The sequence below is a fragment of the Macaca thibetana genome, chromosome 2 (assembly GCF_024542745.1).
Source record: "Macaca thibetana thibetana isolate TM-01 chromosome 2, ASM2454274v1, whole genome shotgun sequence".
Lineage (NCBI taxonomy): Eukaryota > Metazoa > Chordata > Mammalia > Primates > Cercopithecidae > Macaca > Macaca thibetana.
The window spans coordinates 153,429,578-153,450,221 of record NC_065579.1 but is presented as its reverse complement, the minus strand read 5'-3'; the positions used below and the strand labels follow the sequence as shown (position 1 = coordinate 153,450,221).

The following is a 20,644-nucleotide window of genomic DNA, read 5'->3' as shown; positions in this document are numbered from 1 at the left end:
TATTGCTTTGGGTTTATACCCAGAAATGGGATTGCTGGGTCAAATAGTATTTCTGGTTGTAGGTCTTTGAGGAATTGTCACATTGTCTTCCACAATAGTTGAATTAATCTACATTCCCACCAACAGTATAAAAGCATTCCTATTTCTCCACAGCCTCGCCAGCGTGTGTTGGTTCTTGACTTTTTAATGATTGCCATTCTGACTGGAGTGAGGTGGTATCACATTGTTTTGATTTGCATTTCTCTATTGACCAGTGATATTGAGCTTTTTTTCATGTTTTTTGAACACATGGATGTTATCTTTGGAGAAGTTTCTGTTCATATCCTTTGCCCACTTTTTAATGGATTCTTTTTTCTTTCTGGTAAATTTGTTTAAATTCCTTGTAGATTCTGGATATTAGACCTTTGTCAGATTAATAGATTGCAAAAATTTTCTACCATTCTGTAGGTTGTCTGTTCACTCTGATGATAGTTTCTTTTGCTGGGCAGAAGCTCTTTAGCTTAATTAGATCCTGTTTGTCAATTTTTGCTTTTGTTGCAATTGCTTTTAATGTTTTCATCATGAAATCTTTGCCCGTGCCTATGTCCTGAATGGTATTGCCTAGATTTTCTTCCAGAGTTTTTATATTTTGGGATTTTACATTTAAGTATTTAATCTATCTTGAGTTAATTTTTGTGTAAGTTGTAAGGAAGGGATCCAGTTTCAATTTTCTGAATATGGCTAGCCAGTTCTCCCAGCACCATATATTAAATAGGGAATCCTTTCCCCATTGCTTCTTTCTGTCAAGTTTGTTGAAGTTCAGATGGTTGTATGTGCGGCCTTATTTCTGAGATCTATATTCTGTTCCGTTGGTCTACATGTCTGTTTTGGTACCAGTACCATGCTGTTTTGGTTACTGTAGCTTTGTGGTATAGCTTGAAATTGGTTGGCATGGTGCCTACAGCTTTATTCTTTTTGCTTAGAATTTTCTTGGCTATATGGGCTCTTTTTTGGCTCCATATGAATTTTAAAGTAGTTTTTTCTAAATCTGTGAAGAATGTCAGTGGTATTTTACTAGAAATAGCATTGAATCTTTAAATTACTTTAGGCAGTATGGCCATTTTCACAATATTGATTCTTCCTGCCCATGAGCATGGAATGTTTTTATCCATTTGTTTGTGTCCTCTCTGATTTCCTTGAGAAGTGCTTTGTAGTTCTCCTTGAAGAGCTCCTTGACATCCATTGTTAGCTGTATTCCTAGGTATTTTATTCTCTTTGTAGCAATTGTGAATGGGAGTTCATTCATGATTTGGCTCTCTGCTTGTCTATTGTTGGTATATAGGAATGGTTGTGATTTTTGCACATTGATTTTGTATCCTGAGACTTTGCTGAAGTTCCTTATCAGCTTAAGAAGCTTTTAGGCTGAAGCGATAGGATTTTCTATATGTAGGATTATGTTATCTATACAGACAGTTTGACTTCCTCTCTTCCTATTTGAATACCCTTTATTTCTTTCTCTTACCTGACCTCCCTGGCCAGAACTCCCAATACTATGTTGAATAGGAGTGGTGAGAGAGGGCATCCTTGTCTTTTGCTGGTTTTCAAGGGGAATACTTCTGGCTTTTGCTCATTCAGTATGATATTGGCTGTGGGTTTGTTCTAAATGTCTCTTATTATTTTATGTTCCATCACTACCTAGCTTATTGAGAGTTTTTAACATTAAGAGATGTTGAATTTTATCAAAGGACTTTTCTGCATCTATTAAGATAATCCTGTGGTTTTTGTCTTTAGTTCTATTTACATGATGAATTACGTTTATTGATTTGAATATGTTGTTACCAGCCTTGTATCCTGGGGATGAAGCCAGCTTGATCATGGTAGATAAACTTTTTGATGTGCTGTTGGACTTGGTTTGCCAGCATTTTATTGAGGATTTTTGCATTGATGTTCATCAGGATATTGGCCTGAAGTTTCTTTTTTAGTTGTGTCTCTGCCAGGCTTTTGTATCAGGATGATGCTGGCTTTACAAAATGATTGACGCAGGAATCCTTCCTTTTAATTTGTTTGGAATAGCTTGAGAATAAATGGTACCAGCTCCTCTTTGTACCTCTGGTAGAATTCAGCGGTAAATCTCTCTGCTCCTGGGCTTTTTTTTTGGTTTGTAGGCTATTTATTACTGCCTCAGTTTCAGAACTCATTATTTGTCTATTCAGGGGTTTAACTTATTCCTGGTTCAGTCTTGGAAGAGTGTATGTGTTCAGGAATTTATCCATTTCCTCTGGATTTTCAAATTTATTTGCATAGTATGCAAATAAATTAATGCAAATAAACTAATTTATTTGTTTATAGTATTGTCTGATAGTTGTTTGCATTTCTGTGGGGTCAGTGGTGATATCCCCTTTATCATTTTTTATTGTATCAATTTGATTCTTCCCTCTTTATTAGTCTAGCTAGCGGTCTATTTCACTATTCTTTCAAAAAACCAACTCCTAGATTTGCTGACTTTTTTAAAGGTTCTTTCATGTTTCTATCGCCTTCAGTTCTGCTCTGATCTTGGTTATTTCTTGTCTTCTACTATTTTGGGGGTTTGTTTGCTCTTGGTTCTCTAGTTGTCATATTATAGTGTCGATTTGAGATCTTTCTAGCTTTTCGATGTGGACATTTAGTTCTATAAATTTCCCCTTAACACTGTTTTTTCTGTGTCCCAGAGATTCTGGTGTATTGTTTCTTTTTTCTCATTGGTTTCACAGAACTTCTTGATTTCTGCCTTAATTTCATTACCCAGGAGTCATTCAGGAGCATGTTGTTGCATTTCCATTTAGTTGGGTGGGTTTCTTAATCTTAAGTTCTAATTTAATTGCTCCGTGGTCTGAGAGACTGTTATGATTTTAGTTCTTTTGCATTTGCTGAGGAGTGTTCTACTTCCAATTATATGATCAATTTTAAAGTAAGTTCCATGTGGTGCTGAGAAGAATGTATATTCTGTTGTTTTGGGATGGAGAGTTCTGTAGATATCCAGTCCACTTAAGCCAGAGGTGAGTTTGAGTCCTGAAGATTCTTGTCAACTTTCCGTCTCAATGATCTATATCGACAGTGAAGTATTAAAGTCTCCTGTTATTATTGTGTGGGAGTCTAAATCTTTTTGTAGGTTTCTAAGAACTTGTTTTATGAATCTCGTTGCTCTTGAAGTGAGGCATAGAAATTTAGGTTAGTTAACTCTTCTTGTTGTATTGAACTTTTTACCATTATGTAATGTCCTTCTTTGTCTTTTTTCATCTTTGTTGGTTTAAAGTCTGTCTTGTCAGAAACTAGGATTGCAACCCCTGCTTTTTTCTGCTTTCTATTTGCTTGGTAGATGTTCCCTGACCCTTTTATTTTGAGCCTATGTGTGTCCCTGCATGTGAGATGGGTCGCTTGAATACAGCACACCAATTGGTCTTGACTCTTTATCAGCTTGCCATTCTGTGTCTTTTAATTGGGGCATTTAGCTCATTTACATTTAAATTTAATATTGTTATGTGTGAATTTGATCCTGTCATCATGATGCTATCTGGTTATTTTGCAGACTTGTTGATGTAGTTGCTTTATAGCGTCATTGGTCTTTGTCCTTCAGTGTGGTTTTGTAGTGGCTGGTAACAGTTTTTTGTTTATTTGTTTGAATGCTTGTTTGTTTTCATATTTAGTACTTCCTTTAGGAGCTCTCACAAGGTGGGCCTGGTGGTGACAAATTCTCTCAGCATTTGCTTGTCTGAAAAGGATTTTATTTCTCCTTCACTTATGAAGCTTCATTTGGCCATATGTGAAATTCTGGGTTGGGTATTCTTTCTTTAAGAATGCTAAATATTGACCCCTAATCTTTTTTGGCTTGTAGGGTTTCTGCTGAGAGGTCTGCTGTTAGTCTGACGGGCTTCCTTTTGTAGGTTACCTGGCCTTTCTCTCTGGCTGCCCTTAACATTTTTTCTTTCATTTTGACCTTACAGAATCTGATATTATGTGCCTTGGGGTTGATCTTCTTATGGAGTATCTTACTGGAGTTCTCTGGATTTCCTGAATTTGAATGTGGGCCTCTTCTACTAGGTTAGGGAAGTTCTTGTGGATGATATCTTGAAGTATGTTTTCCAACTTGGCCCTGTTCTCCCTGTCTCTTTCAGGTACTTCAATCAGTCAGAAGTTTGGTCTTTTTACATAACCCCATAAGTCCTGGAGGTTTTGTTCATTGCTTTTCATTTTTTTTTTTTTTTTTTTTTTTCCTAATCTTGTCTGCCTGTCTTGTTTCATCACGATGGTCTTCAAGCTCTGAAATTCTTTCCTCCACTTGGTCTATTCGGCTATCAATAATTGTGGGTGCATTGTAAAGTTCTCATGTTGTGTTTTTCAGGTTCATCAGGTCATTTACGTTCCTCTCTAAACTGGTTATTCTGGTTAACAGCTCCTGTGATGTTTTATCATGGTTGTTAACTTCTTTGCATTGGGTTAGAACATGCTCCTGTAGCTCAGTGAAGTTCAATATTACCCACCTTCTGAAGCCTACTTCTGTCAATTCATTCATCTCAGCCTCTGCCCAGTTCTGTACCCTTGCCAGAGAGGTGTTGCAATAATTTGGAGGAGGAGAAGCGCTCTGTTTTTTGAGTGTTCAGTGTTTTTTCATTGATTTTTTTCTCATCTTTATGAGTTTATCTAGCCTTGAACCTTGAGGCTGCTGACCTTTGGGTGGGGTTTTTGTGGGGGACATTTTTGTTAACGTTGTTGCTTTCTATTTGTTACTCTTTTAACAGTCAGGCCCCTCTTCTGGTTTGTTGGGGGTCCACTCCAGACCCTATTTGCCTGGGTCCCTCACATACCTGAAGGTGTCACCAGTGGAGGCTGCAGAACAGCAAAGACGGCTGCCTGCTCCTTTCTCTGGGAGCTCCATCCCAGAGGGGCACCAACCTTATACCAGCAGGAATGGTCCTAAATAAGGTGTCTGGTGACCCTTATTGGGGGGGTCTCACCCAGTCAGGAGGCATGGGATCAATAATTCACTTAACAAAGCACTCCAGCTGGCCTTTGGCAGAGGGGGTGTACTGTGGTAGGGAGAATCCCACTCATCTGCACTTCCCAGGTTCTGCAGAGCCATCGGGGGAAAGACTAAGTCTACTGATCCATAGAGACCATGGCTGCCCCTCCTGCAAGCAGCTGCATCCCAGGGACACCAGAATTCTGTCTGTACATCCCTAGCTGGGATGTACAGACAGAAATTCCTGCAGAGAGGCCCCATCCAGTGAGGAGGGATGGGTCAGGGTCCAGCCTAAAGGGGTAGTATGGCCATGATCCGCCACAGCTGCTGTGCTACACTTTGAGGAATTCTTCCTGAGTCCAAACCGCTCAGTCTTCCACCAGCAGGGAAAAAGTGGCAGACTGGAGCTGCAATTATGGCTGCCACCACTTCCCCCAGGACTCAGTCATCTTAGGCAGCAGGCAGCTGCAGTGATGGCAGCTGCCCCTCCCCTCAGGAGCTTGGTCATCTTAGTCTCTAGCTGAGTGACCTCCGAGAATCTGCACAGCTCTGTGTTTGGGACCCAAGGCCCTGGTCGCATAGGCTCACAAAGGGGATCTCCTGATTTGCGGGTTGCACAGATTCATGGAAAAAGCATGGTTTTCTGGGTGGGGGAGCACACCCACCACTTTGCTTGGCTGGGAGCGGGAGCTCCCCTTATTACTTGCAGCTCCCAGGTGGGCCTTTGTTCCACTCTGCTTTTCCTGGCTCTCTGTGGGTTGTGCCCACTGCCTAGTCAGTCCCAATGAGAGAACTTGGATACCTCAGTTGTCGGTGCAGGATTCACGTGCAGTTTTTGTTCTTCTCTCGCTGTTTTTATTCTTCTGGGTGCGAGCCTCTGGCCGCAGCTATTTCCAGTCAATCATCTTGGTCCCTCCACCCAACAATACTTTTTTATAAAGAGTTATTCACTGAAGATTGAGTAAATGGATGAATGGATGGAAGGCTAAGGATATCTTCGATTATTTAGTGATAGTTAATATGGATATAGGAACAACATTATTTTTCCAAGGCTTACATGTAATAGAAAAAAATCCTTCATCTATCAGGTAGTGGTGAAAGAAATAAGTTACAAATGACAGTGTAATTATTAAATACAATAAACTAAGTTGTATTAAGGTGTTGGCTAATCATATAATAGAGTTAGCAATTACACAGCACAAGCGTTATTATATCTTTTCCTTCATCTGTGGCAATCATTCTAAGTAATCCTATTACTCTGTTTAGGGGGGGTTCAGTTAAAACCTGAGAATGTTTATCTAGTTGTTGTAACCACTACCCATCAGTTGGACATTGAATATAAGGTGAAACCTGCCTGATATAAAGCCTCTAGTTTATATTTAATAAGGATGAGGAAAAAAGTAGTTACTAGTTCAAGGAATAGTTTTAGTTCTGTCTCATTACTGAAACCTGCAGTTCTTACACTTTTCTTCTTAATCCTGGAAGTGACTATGTAATATTGAGGTTTGCCTTTTTTCTACTTGAACCTGTATATTTGTGTCTTCTTTAACGGGATTAGTGTTTTTTCCACTATCCCTGTAATTCAGAAAGGATGATCTTAATTCTCTTTAAAGTGAGTTTCCTCTTTCTACCTAAGATTGAACTGAAAATTGATTCTTCATTGCCTTGAAACATGACCATCAAGTTATTTCCTGTGCAACATTATTAAATATCCCTTGGCAACAGCAACTCTAGATTTTAGGTTTTAATCAAAATTTTCCAACATCATATAGGCTACACATTAATTATACTGTCAATTAATTATATTGTCGATAGTAATTGCTTGTGTAATAGCAGGGCTTTTAATTTTTTGAATGTAGTGTGCAGGGTACTTTGAATAATAGATGAAGTTTGGTTCAAAGAAACAGGCTGTTGAAACTTCACCGAACCAGACCAAGAATATAAATTGGACACACTGGATGTTCACTTTTATTCTTTTCTTTTTTTTTTTTTTTTTTTTTTTTGTGACACGGAGTCTCACTCTGTCGCCAGGCTGGAGTGCAGTGGCACAATCTCAACTCACTGCAACCTCTGTCACCCGGGTTCAAGTGATTCTCCTGCCTCAGCCTCCTGGGTAGCTGGGACTACAGGTGCACACCACCACGCCTGGCTAATTTTTTGTATTTTTAGTAGAGACGGGCTTTCACTGTGTTGGACAGAATGGTCTCGATCTCTTGACCTTATGATCCACCTGCCTTGGCCTCCCAAAGTGCTTGGATTACAGGCATGAGCCACTGCACCTGGCCTTTTTATTCTTATATAAAGAAGTACAAGACAATATCATATTGGAAGTATATCATTCACATTTTTTTAAAAAAATTATTGGTCTGTCTGACAAGAGATAACTATGAACTTATCCTCCTTCTTTTTTGTAGAGTAACTAAAAAGCATGATTAGGCCAAACTAGAAGGAGTGATAATGTTGTGAATAGAGGACTCTGGTAAATTCCCATATTTCCTGTGTAGGAGTCATGGTTGCTCTGGCTATGTAACAGGTCCTAGAGCTAGTCAGAAAGCCCACTGTGAAGATGAGAACAGAACAATAAAACCAAGGGAAGAGTACAGTGAATCTCTGACTTTATAAGTTTTCTTTTTACTGCTTAGATATCAAACATCTGAATAAAAACTGAATAATTTATCATCTCATGTAGACATAGCTACCACTTCTCTGTGAACTCTGAAATTTATGTATTTGAAGCAAATATTAAATTTATGAAATGTGATAATATGAAATTCATGTATTTGAAGCAAATATGATCTTAAAAATAGAAAACCATGTAGTTTAGTGGAAAGATATTAATTTTGTAACCAAACAGGAAAGGATATCAATCCCGGTTTTGCCGCTTATTAGCTGTAAGTCTTAGGCAAGTGAACAAAAAAATTCAGCCACAGTTTCATTTTTGTATAACAGAAATACATATCTGTCTTGCTGTTTTCAGAATTAGAAGCAATGTATATTAATGCCCATATAGGCACTTATTAATAGTGCTTATTATAATTATTGTTTGTAATGCTATAATATTGTTATTTATCCTATACTCTCAATGAATAACTACATTGAGTATATAGTACATTTTATTATTTATATTGCTATCACTACATGATACATGTAAGGAAAATATAATGCTGACCAAATGTAAAATTTAGATATTTTAATTACGATTTTCTTTCTTTCAGAATTACTTACTGTCATCTACCTTTCCAGAGTAAATGGCTTTATGTTGGAACAGAAAGAGGAAATACACATATTGTAAATATTGAATCTTTCATTCTTTCTGGATACGTTATCATGTGGAACAAGGCAATTGAACTGTAAGTTTGAACTTGGATATCACTTTATTGGCTTAAGTACTTCATATAGTTATGTAGCATATAGGTCAAATTACAGTTAATTGATATACATCTATTACTAATTTATAATGAATTTGAGTGAAAAGTTCAGTAAAATAACTTAAAGCCATAAAAGCTTTTAAAAATACATATTACAATATTTTAGGCTTTTCAAATACCATAAATAATTAAGGTTTATGTCTAAAAATTTGATGACAAAATAGTAAGGCTTACTCTGCAAGTTATACATGGAAATCTCACTTCATTATAATCAAGCTTAATATAGCCACTTTCAGTGAGAATGAATTGTGTTATGTAAAAATAATCATGATCACTGCATATGATTTTAATGCTTGTAGCTTATTCTTTACTTGCCTCATTAAAATATTGTTCTGGGCTCAAATATCTTTTAGGTTATGTTATATATAGTTTTTTTGGGTATATGATTGATAGCAATTACCACTTTGGCTTTGGCACTGATATTTAAGTTTCTGTACATGTAAAATGTGAAATTCTCCAAATACCAAACTGTGGAATTTCAAGCCATCTGTATTACACCACTTTGCATTGCTATAGAGGAATCCCTGAGACAGGATAATTTATATAGAAAAGAGGTTCAATTGGCTTATGGTTCTACAGGCTTTACAGGAAGCATGGTGCTGGCATCTGCTTAGCTTCCAGCACGGCCTCAGGAAGCTTACAATCATGGTAGAAGTTAGGAGCAGGCATGTCACATAGTGAAAGCAGGAGCAACAAGAGGAGATGGGGGGAGGTGCTACACACTTTTAAATAACAAGATCTCACAAGAATTCATTCACTACTGCAAGAACTCACTTACTATGGCAAGAACTCACTATTACAAGAAGAGCCCTAAGGGAATGGTGGTAAACCATTCAAGAGAAATCCACTTCCCATGATCAAAGTACCTCCCACTAGGCCCCACCTTCAGCATTAGGGATTACAATTCAACATGAGCTTTGGGCAGGGGCAAATATCCAACCTATATCACCATCTATTTGTAGTATATACATAAGCAATTCTTCTACTAAAATTATTAATCAGAAAAACAACTTTTATTTAATACATGTTTATGCTCTGTACATATTAGGTCCTTGATAAGATGTTTGACTTGAAGCTGGCTCATTTTCTGCCTCATATATAGTCTCTAAGTTACAAAATTATTCTGCAAAATTCTGATTAAAACACCCTATTTTTGTGAAACTTGATTCTGGAAATAAATCTTTTACCTAGTCTTAATGTTTCAATATGCATGTATATTGCTTCATAAGGAAGGTTGTTACTAGTTATACTCTTGTCATGATACTCCTTTTGTATTATGTCTGAATGGGTCTTTTATTAATGATAATTCTTTCTCCCTCATTAGATTAGGAACTGCTCCAGAGCAGGATTTTTTTTTTATTGTTCTTTTCTTGTTCTTCATACTTGGCTTATTTCTTTTTTTTTTTAAATTTATTTATTATTATTATACTTTAAGTTGTAGGGTACATGTGCATAACGTGCAGGTTTGTTACATATGTATACTTGTGCCATGTTGGTGTGCTGCACCCATCAACTCGTCATTTACATCAGGTATAACTCCCAATGCAATCCCTCCCCCCTCCCCGCTCCCCATGATAGGCCCCGGTGTGTGATGTTCCCCTTCCTGAGTCCGAGTGATCTCATTGTTCAGTTCCCACCTATGAGTGAGAACATGCGGTGTTTGGTTTTCTGTTCTTGTGATAGTTTGCTAGAATGATGGATTCCAGCTGCATCCAAGTCCCTACAAAGGACTCAAACTCATCCTTTTTTATGGCTGCATAGTATTCCATGGTGTATATGTGCCACATTTTCTTAATCCAATCTGTCACTGATGGACATTTGGGTTGATTCCAAGTCTTTGCTATTGTGAATAGTGCTGCAATAAACATACGTGTGCATGTGTCTTTATAGCAGCATAATTTATAATCCTTTGGGTATATACCCAGTAATGGGATGGCTGGGTCATATGGTACATCTAGTTCTAGATCCTTGAGGAATCGCCATACTGTTTTCCATAATGGTTGAACTAGTTTACAATCCCACCAACAGTGTAAAAGTGTTCCTATTTCTCCACATCCTCTCCAGCACCTGTTGTTTCCTGACTTTTTAATGATTGCCATTCTAACTGGTGTGAGATGGTATCTCATTGTGGTTTTGATTTGCATTTCTCTGATGGCCAGTGATGATGAGCATTTTTTCATGTGTCTGTTGGCTGTATGAATGTCTTCTTTTGAGAAATGTCTGTTCATATCCTTTGCCCACTTTTTGATGGGGTTGTTTGTTTTTTTCTTGTAAATTTGTTTGAGTTCTTTGTAGGTTCTGGATATTAGCCCTTTGTCAGATGAGTAGATTGCAAAAATTTTCTCCCATTCTGTAGGTTGCCTGTTCACTCTGATGGTAGTTTCTTTTGCTGTGCAGAAGCTCTTTAGTTTAATGAGATCCCATTTGTCAATTTTGGCTTTTGCTGCTGTTGCTTTTGGTGTTTTAGACATGAAGTCTTTGCCCATGCCTATGTCCTGAATGGTACTACCTAGGTTTTCCTCTAGGATTTTTATGGTATTAGGTCTAACATTTAAGTCTCTAATCCATCTTGAATTAATTTTCGTATAAGGAGTAAGGAAAGGATCCAGTTTCAGCTTTCTACTTATGGCTAGCCAATTTTCCCAGCACCATTTATTAAATAGGGAATCCTTTCCCCATTGCTTGTTTTTGTCAGGTTTGTCAAAGATCAAATGGCTGTAGATGTGTGGTATTATTTCTGAGGACTCTGTTCTGTTCCATTGGTCTATATCTCTGTTTTGGTACCAGTACCATGCTGTTTTGGTTACTGTAGCCTTGTAGTATAGTTTGAAGTCAGGTAGCGTGATGCCTCCAGCTTTGTTCTTTTGACTTAGGATTGTCTTGGAGATGCGGGCTCTTTTTTGGTTCCATATGAACTTTAAAGCAGTTTTTTTCCAATTCTGTGAAGAAAAACTCATTGGTAGCTTGATGGGGATGGCATTGAATCTATAAATTACCTTGGGCAGTATGGCCATTTTCACAATATTGATTCTTCCTATCCATGAGCATGGTATGTTCTTCCATTTGTTTGTGTCCTCTTTTATTTCACTGAGCAGTGGTTTGTAGTTCTCCTTGAAGAGGTCCTTTACATCCCTTGTAAGTTGGATTCCTAGGTATTTGATTCTCTTTGAAGCAATTGTGAATGGAAGTTCATTCCTGATTTGGCTCTCTGTTTGTCTGTTACTGGTGTATAAGAATGCTTGTGATTTTTGCACATTAATTTTGTATCCTGAGACTTTGCTGAAGTTGCTTATCAGCTTAAGGAGATTTTGGGCTGAGACAATGGGGTTTTCTAAATATACAATCATGTCATCTGCAAACAGGGACAATTTGACTTCTTCTTTTCCTAACTGAATACCCTTGATTTCTTTCTCTTGCCTGATTGCCCTAGCCAGAACTTCCAACACTATGTTGAATAGGAGTGGTGAGAGAGGGCATCCCTGTCTTGTGCCAGTTTTCAAAGGGAATTTTTCCAGTTTTTGCCCATTCAGTATGATATTGGCTGTGGGTTTGTCATAAATAGCTCTTATTATTTTGAGGTACGTTCCATCAATACCGAATTTATTGAGCGTTTTTAGCATGAAGGGCTGTTGAATTTTGTCAAAGGCCTTTTCTGCATCTATTGAGATAATCATGTGGTTCTTGTCTTTGGTTCTGTTTATATGCTGGATTATGTTTATTGATTTGCGAATGTTGAACCAGCCTTGCATCCCAGGGATGAAGCCCACTTCATCATGGTGGATAAGCTTTTTGATGTGTTGCTGAATCCGGTTTGCCAGTATTTTACTGAGGATTTTTGCATCGATGTTCATCAGGGATATTGGTCTAAAATTCTCTTTTTTTGTTGTGTCTCTGCCAGGCTTTGGTATCAGGATGATGTTGCCTCATAAAATGAGTTAGGGAGGATTCCCTCTTTTTCTATTGATTGGAATAGTTTCAGAAGGAATGGTACCAACTCCTCCTTGTACCTCTGGTAGAATTCAGCTGTGAATCCATCTGGTCCTGGACTTTTTTTGGTTGGTAGGCTATTAATTGTTGCCTCAATTTCAGAGCCTGCTATTGGTCTATTCAGGGATTCAACTTCTTCCTGGTTTAGTCTTGGAAGAGTGTAAGTGTCCAGGAAATTATCCATTTCTTCTAGATTTTCCAGTTTATTTGCGTAGAGGTGTTTTATAGTATTCTCTGATGGTAGTTTGTATTTCTGTGGGGTCGGTGGTGATATCCCCTTTATCATTTTTAATTGCGTCGATTTGATTCTTCTCTCTTTTCTTCTTTATTAGTCTGGCTAGTGGTCTGTCAATTTTGTTGATCTTTTCAAAAAACCAACTTCTGGATTCATTGATTTTTTGGAGGGTTTTTTGTGTCTCTATCTCCTTCAGTTCTGCTCTCATCTTAGTTATTTCTTGCCTTCTGCTAGCTTTCGAATGTGTTTGCTCTTGCTTCTCTAGTTCTTTTAATTGCGATGTTAGAGTGTCAATTTTAGATCTTTCCTGCTTTCTCTTGTGGGCATTTAGTGCTATAAATTTCCCTCTACACACTGCTTTAAATGTGTCCCAGAGATTCTGGTATGTTGTATCTTTGTTCTCATTGGTTTCAAAGAACATCTTTATTTCTGCCTTCATTTCGTTATGTACCCAGTAGTCATTCAGGAGCAGTTTGTTCAGTTTCCATGTAGTTGAGCGGTTTTGATTGAGTTTCTTAGTCCTGAGTTCTAGTTTGATTGCACTGTGGTCTGAGAGACAGTTTGTTATAATTTCTGTTCTTGTACATTTGCTGAGGAGTGCTTTACTTCCAATTACGTGGTCAATTTTGGAGTAAGTATGATGTGGTGCTGAGAAGAATGTATATTCTGTTGATTTGGGGTGGAGAGTTCTATAGATGTCTATTAGGTCTGCTTGCTGCACAGATGAGTTCAATTCCTGGATATCCTTGTTAACTTTCTGTCTCGTTGATCTGTCTAATGTTGACAGTGGAGTGTTGAAGTCTCCCATTATTATTGTATGGGAGTCTAAGTCTCTTTGTAAGTCTCTAAGGACTTGCTTTATGAATCTGGGTGCTCCTGTATTGGGTGCATATATATTTAGGATAGTTAGCTCTTCCTGTTGAATTGATCCCTTTACCATTATGTAATGGCCTTCTTTGTCTCTTTTGATCTTTGATAGTTTAAAGTCTGTTTTATCAGAGACTAGTATTGCAACCCCTGCTTTTTTTTGTTCTCCATTTGCTTGGTAAATCTTCCTCCATCCCTTTATTTTGAGCCTATGTATGTCTCTGCGTGTGAGATGGGTCTCCTGAATACAGCAGACTGATGGGTCTTGACTCTTTATCCAGTTTGCCAGTCTGTGTCTTTTAATTGGAGCATTTAGTCCATTTACATTTAAGGTTAATATTGTTATGTGTGAACCTGATCCTGCCATTATGATATTAACTGGTTATTTTGCTCGTTAATTGATGCAGTTTCTTCCTAGCCTCAATGGTCTTTACATTTTGGCATGTTTTTGCAATGGCTGGTACCGGTTGTTCCTTTCCATGTTTAGTGCTTCCTTCAGGGTCTCTTGTAAGGCAGGCCTAGTGGTGACAAAATCTCTAAGCATTTGATTATCTGTAAAGGATTTTATTTCTCCTTCACTTATGAAACTTAGTTTGGCTGGATATGAAATTCTGGGTTTAAAATTCTTTTCTTTAAGAATGTTGAATATTGGCCCCCACTCTCTTCTGGCTTATAGAGTTTCTGCTGAGAGATCTGCTGTTAGTCTGATGGGCTTCCCTTTGTGGGTAACCCGACCTTTCTCTCTGGCTGCCCTTAAGATTTTTTCCTTCATTTCAACTTTGGTGAATCTGGCAATTATGTGTCTTGGAGTTGCTCTTCTCGAGGAGTATCTTTGTGGCGTTCTCTGTATTTCCTGGATTTGAATGTTGGCCTGCCCTACTAGGTTAGGGAAGTTCTCCTGGATGATATCCTGAAGAGTGTTTTCCAACTTGGTTCCATTTTCCCCCTCACTTTCAGGCACCCCAATCAGACGTAGATTTGGTCTTTTTACATAATCCCATACTTCTTGCAGGCTTTGTTCATTTCTTTTTCTTCTTTTTTCTTTTGGTTTCTCTTCTCGCTTCATTTCATTCATTTGATCCTCAATCGCTGATACTCTTTCTTCCAGTTGATCGAGTCGGTTACTGAAGCTTGTGCATTTGTCACGTATTTCTCGTGTCATGGTTTTCATCTCTTTCATTTCGTTTATGACCTTCTCTGCATTAATTACTCTAGCCATCAATTCTTCCACTTTTTTTTCAAGATTTTTAGTTTCTTTGCGCTGGGTACGTAATTCCTCCTTTAGCTCTGAGAAATTTGATGGACTGACGCCTTCTTCTCTCATCTCGTCAAAGTCTTTCTCTGTCCAGCTTTGATCCGTTGCTGGCGATGAGCTGCGCTCCTTTGCCAGGGGAGATGCGCTCTTATTTTTTGAATTTCCAGCTTTTCTGCCCTGCTTTTTCCCCATCTTTGTGGTTTTATCTGCCTCTGGTCTTTGATGATGGTGATATACTGATGGGTTTTTGGTGTAGGTGTCCTTCCTGTTTAATAGTTTTCCTTCTAACAGTGAGGACCCTCAGCTGTAGGTCTGTTGGAGATTGCTTGAGGTCCACTTCAGACCCTGTTTGCCTGGGTATCAGCAGCAGAGGCTGCAGAAGATAGAATATTTCTGAACAGCGAGTGTACCTGTCTGATTCTTGCTTTGGAAGCTTCCTCTCAGGGGTGTACTCCTCTCTGTGAGGTGTGGGGTGTCAGACTGCCCCTAGTGGGGGATGTCTCCCAGTTAGGCTACTCAGGGGTCAGGGACCCACTTGAGCAGGGAGTCTGTCCCTTCTCAGATCTCAACCTCCGTGTTGGGAGATCCACTGCTCTCTTCAAAGCTGTCAGACAGAGTCCTTTGCGTCTGCAGAGGTGTCTGCTGCGTTTGTTTAGTTTACTGTGCCCTGCCCCCAGAGGTGGAGTCTACAGAGACAGGCAGGTTTCCTTGAGCTGCTGTGAGCTCCACCCAGTTCGAGCTTCCCAGCAGCTTTGTTTACCTACTTAAGCCTCAGCAATGGCGGGCACCCCTCCCCCAGCCTCGCTGCTGCCTTGCTGGTAGATCACAGACTGCTGCGCTAGCAATGAGGGAGGCTCCGTGGGTGTGGGACCCTCCCGGCCAGGTGTGGGATATGATCTCCTGGTGTGCCTGTTTGCTTAAAGCGCAGTATTGGGGTGGGAGTTACCCGATTTTCCAGGTGTTGTGTGTCTCAGTTCCCCTGGCTAGGAAAAGGGACTCCCTTCCCCCTTGCGCTTCCCAGGTGAGGCAATGCCTCGCCCTGCCGATCGTCCGGCACTCCCCAGTGAGATGAACCCAGTACCTCAGTTGAAAATGCAGAAATCACCGGTCTTCTGTGTCGCTCGCGCTGGGAGTTGGAGACTGGAGCTGCTCCTATTCAGCCATCTTGCTCCGCCCCCCTACTTGGCTTATTTCTATGCTTTCCAAAGTTGATACTAAATGATTGATGACATTATTGAAGCATCAGTATGATAAATTGTTACATACACACTACTATTGGCTTACAACTTTCACTTAGGTTTTCAAGATAATTGGTTTGAGCTATTTTGCTCGTTTTATTGTTCTGTGTGAATATTTCTAAAAACGTTAATCCTATAAACAATTATGTTTCCCCCCAAAGTTACTTTATTAGGTAATTGGGAGGGTCCTTTTCACCTGTAATCCTAGTCCTATAAAAGGAATAAAAGGGCTGAATTTAATAGCTTTTACATAATATTGTTTCAGGATATTGATAAAAACCCATAGGCTTAGATGAACCAGAGAAGATTCAGTTACAGAACTTTTAAACAAATTCAATATTAGTGAAAATATATAGATGCATCATTTATGTTCAGGTTGAATGCTGCTAAAGTAATTGAGAATAATTTATTGTCTTAAGCAAATCAAACATTTCACCACTCTTGCAATGCTGTTCTTATATTCATTTATGTAACAAATCCTTTTCATGGTTCAGATTACTACCTGAACTAGTGACTTATACTTTATTTTTATGTATTTATATAGTCTATACAATTTCAAGACTAATTGAAGAGTTTTAAAAATGTATATTATAAGGAAGGCTAAAATCAGGAGAAATTAAAGAGCTGATATAAGGCATTTTTATTTTTCATAATATTATACACATGATTCAGCATTAGAATAGCATCTACTATTTTATATATAAACATGTGTTTTATAGAGTTGTACATGCCTCTGAAAATGTTCTTGAAATATCTCTGAGCAATTATTAGTAAACCACATGCCATCACTTCCTGACTGTCTCTTGATTTATTTAGACCAGATTTCCAAAAATATGTTCCATAGAATTCTAATTCCACTGTGACAGATAACATTTTAAATGCCAATTTCCAATCTCCCAGAACTGTCTTTTCATTGCTGTCTACCTCTAGTGATACATTAGAAAATGTATGTAATTTCCTGTTAATATGTGTGAAGTGTATGGGACAGTAATAAAATATGCATTTAATTAAGAAGACTCATTTAATACATATAATTTTAGTCCATGAATTTAATGATATATTTTCTAAGTAGGACAAATGCAAGAATTATCTTTAAAAAATGAGATTGTTTCTATTTTAAGTCCTTATTGAAATATTTTTCATTTAATGTTTATTTTTCAGCTTGTTTCAATTTTAATGAATTATTCTAATTGTAATTAGAGGCAATTCCCAAGAGTATGAATAGTTGTGTTTCCAAAATGTATATATTGGTTATTTGGAACCTGGGACAAATTTTTCATTTAAACAGTGATATTTGAAGAGTACCTTATAAAATAACAGTATAGAACTAAACTACCATTAAAAAATATTTATATGGGAAAATATATTCCAGGTGATAGCATAGAAACAGCTATTTCTGTAGGGCAACCCTAACATTTTTTTTAAAACATAAGCTTTTTTCCACATATGATTAAGATTTGAGCGTGAAATTTATAATCAAATCATGAAAGTAAAAGACTCATGTTTAACATAGTTCACGCATCATTCAAGCATGTTTATTGAGCTCTATTATATGGTAGATACTAGAAACAACTATGAACAGAGAAGACATAATTTCTATCCTGCTGGGACTTCCAGTTTAATGAAGGCAAAGTTAAATAAAAAGGCAATTACAATATATTGGTAATATAATATGGCAATTTCATAAGAAGGACATCTATTATAATATAGACATGGGCTCTCAAAGTGGTATCTGTGAAGAATGCTACATCTACACTGAGATCCAAGGGGTGAGTTTCAGTTAGATGAGTAAAATACCAGGGACAAGGACATTCCAGGCAGAGGGAACAGAATATTTAAAGGATGGAATGTAAGATAATTTTCTGTTCTATGCCCAGAAATTTTAAGTACTACAGTTTTTAGTTTGTTGGAATGGCTTGGGGATAGGATAGCAAGAGATAAAGCTGGAAGGTAATCAGGTTTTATAACATGAAAGGTCTTGTAAGCCAATTTGAGAAGTTCAGACTTTAAGACTAATAGGGAGCTAGATTTTGAGGGTTGTAAGCAGATCTCAATCAAATCTATATTTTAGGAGTACTACCCTGAATGCAGGTATGGAGAAATAATTGGAGAGAAAGGAAGACTATGTTCTTGGTAAAAATTATGTTGGTGGTTGTAGGAGTGGAGATAAACGAACACATTAATGAAATATTTAAAAGAGGTAGGATGACTTCCCAGTGTTTGCCTTGAGCAACGGTGTATAATGGTGCCATTTAGTGAAAGTGCAAGAGATTGAGTAGGTTGAGAGTAAAATAATAAGTTCAATTTTAGGTCCATTGAATTGTATGTGTTTATAAGACTTTTAAGTGGAGTTGGTGTAGAAGAATGGTAAGAGGCAGGATATATGGATCTGAAGGTAATGAGCGATAGAATTTACGGGGTTGTTAAAACCAGATGAAAAGATGAAATTGTGCATGAAGAGTATGTAGAGAAAAGTTAGCAAACTAATAGCCATTGAACTAATTATGACTCATAGATATGTTTTGTTTTGGCCATCAGAGTATTTAAAGATGCTCTGAATTATTATTTTCTAATATTTAAAAATTGGTAGAATGAAGATAAAAATTTGGACTTTTTGGTGAAACAATCCTAGTCTAGCATTCCTGTATGGCAATAATCAACTGCAAATGAATAGTAACTTTCCTTATGTAGGTGGGTAATGTGCTATCCAGGTTGGTACAGTGCTTATTCAGCCTATTTAACTCATTTGCAATACCTGCCTTATTCCTGTAGGATTTTGAATTTGTGGCCATATATTATATGGGAATGCATGGCAGTCTAGGACAGGATACCATAGAATATCAACATTTAAGATATGGGAAGATAATGAAAAGTCCGTAATGGAAACTAATATCAAGAAGGCTACTTTAGTGAATGGGAGAAAGATAACTAAATAGGGATACCTAGAAGAATTACTGCACATTTTTTTAGGTGGCTAGTACATGACAATAATTCATTGATAATTCTATCTAAAGTAATTTTTTTGTAATTTTCAGAATCCAGAGTCCACAGATGCTTTTTTATTTTTAGGTCAATTTCTCATGACCATAAGTTTTGCCAGGAGTGCTTTGTGGGTTTTGTAAGTTTAATGTTAGGGAACAAGCCGGAAGAAATATCCCAAAATATTAATAGGCATTACCTCTACGCAGTGAAATAATGTGAACGCTTTTTCCTCTTCATTTTTGATGTGTTCTACGTTTGTTTAAGATAATAAATAACATTTCTTCTAGAGTCTGAAAAAGTAACTACAAATGACAGAAGTTTAATGTTAGATTATTTTCAGAACTAGAATATTTTATAGTTTCAGGATCTAAACACAAGAGTCTTGCATGTGATCCAAGTAGTGTTTCCCAAAACAAATTTCTGTGATCTCATTAATATGATCAATGAGAAAGAATTCAGTGGACTAATAATTTTGTAAAGTACCGAAGATTTACAATGTTCATTTGCATACTACAGACTCTAAGAAATTCTGTAGGGGAAAAAATATTTAATTTTGTTTAATTCAGGGTTTCCCAAACTTTTAAAATATGGAACGCTACCTTATCATAGAGTACACTTTGGTAAGTGTTAGTGCAGTCAAACCAAGAGACAGAGAGGTTATGGTTTGTTGGCAATTATGAGTTCCTGGGGGATAATTTAAAGACATTAACCCTTATCAGAGGAATTTATACCTTTATAGAACACTGCATTTATGTATAAATGATATGTTACATATAAATGTGGAAAGAATTAAAGAAAGCTCTGTAAACTTTTTATGAAGCCCTGTTTAATTTCTTTTCTTCCTGCATATATTCTAAAATGCAAATAGTAACTCTGATTTCCAATTATCACATCAATCATAATACATACTATTTATTGAATGCATACTATGTTTTGCCATAGTATTAGATGTTATATGTATCTTCTAATCTGCACAATTATTCAGTAAGGTCAGTGCCAATATTTCCACTTTTAGATGAAAATATTTAGGATGAATCCACTGACAAAATTCATCAATATCCAATGAATCTGTGTTTATTCCCCTTCGTCACTCTGAGGAGTCAGTATCAGGAGGTCCTAGAATTAATTTGTCACTTTTCTCTGATTCCAAGTAGTTTCTAAGATTTAAATCTTCATTGTTTTGTATAGAATCTTTGATCATTTTCATGTGTGCTTAAGAAAGAAACTGAAACTATGTTAATACAATCATAATAAGAGTAATTTGGCACTGTTAGATCATGGAGAAAGGCTGTGGAAAGTGGAGCAATAATAAAACCCTTGTTATATCAGGTCATATCATATTTAATCATGACATAATCATTTTCGAAGTGATGTAAGTTAAACTAGGAATTATAAAAGAAACATGCCAGATATGAGAGTAGAATAAATTTAAAGTCAGATTGATAGAGAGCCCAAGTCTTTTAACAATATTCTGTTAGACTCATAATTATCTGTAATTTATTATACTAAATAACCTGATAAGTGTGGTATAACCAACGAACTAGGTTTCACTCCAATTTGTCATTTTTCTGTAAGAGGGTTATCACTAGAGTAGATTTATTTTTAAATCAAAGGTGCCATTGTACTTCAGGGGAAAATAATCAGAGGAGATTTCATGTAAAAGGAAATCTTAAATCA

At 37.2% G+C, this 20,644-nt stretch overlaps 1 protein-coding gene across 4 annotated transcripts in view; it reads left to right on the top strand.

The window, feature by feature from the left end:
* Positions 1 to 20,644, top strand: part of STXBP5L (syntaxin binding protein 5L) — a 512,379-nt gene that overhangs the window by 180,375 nt on the left and 311,360 nt on the right. For 2 of the 4 annotated variants that reach the window (XM_050781882.1, XM_050781881.1), the window contains exon 6: positions 8,191 to 8,325. In XM_050781882.1, the coding sequence (XP_050637839.1) occupies positions 8,191 to 8,325 (135 nt within the window). Of the gene's footprint in view, positions 1 to 8,190; positions 8,326 to 20,644 lie in introns of those variants that run through there. The other 2 variants (XM_050781884.1, XM_050781883.1) reach the window with 2 other exon arrangements.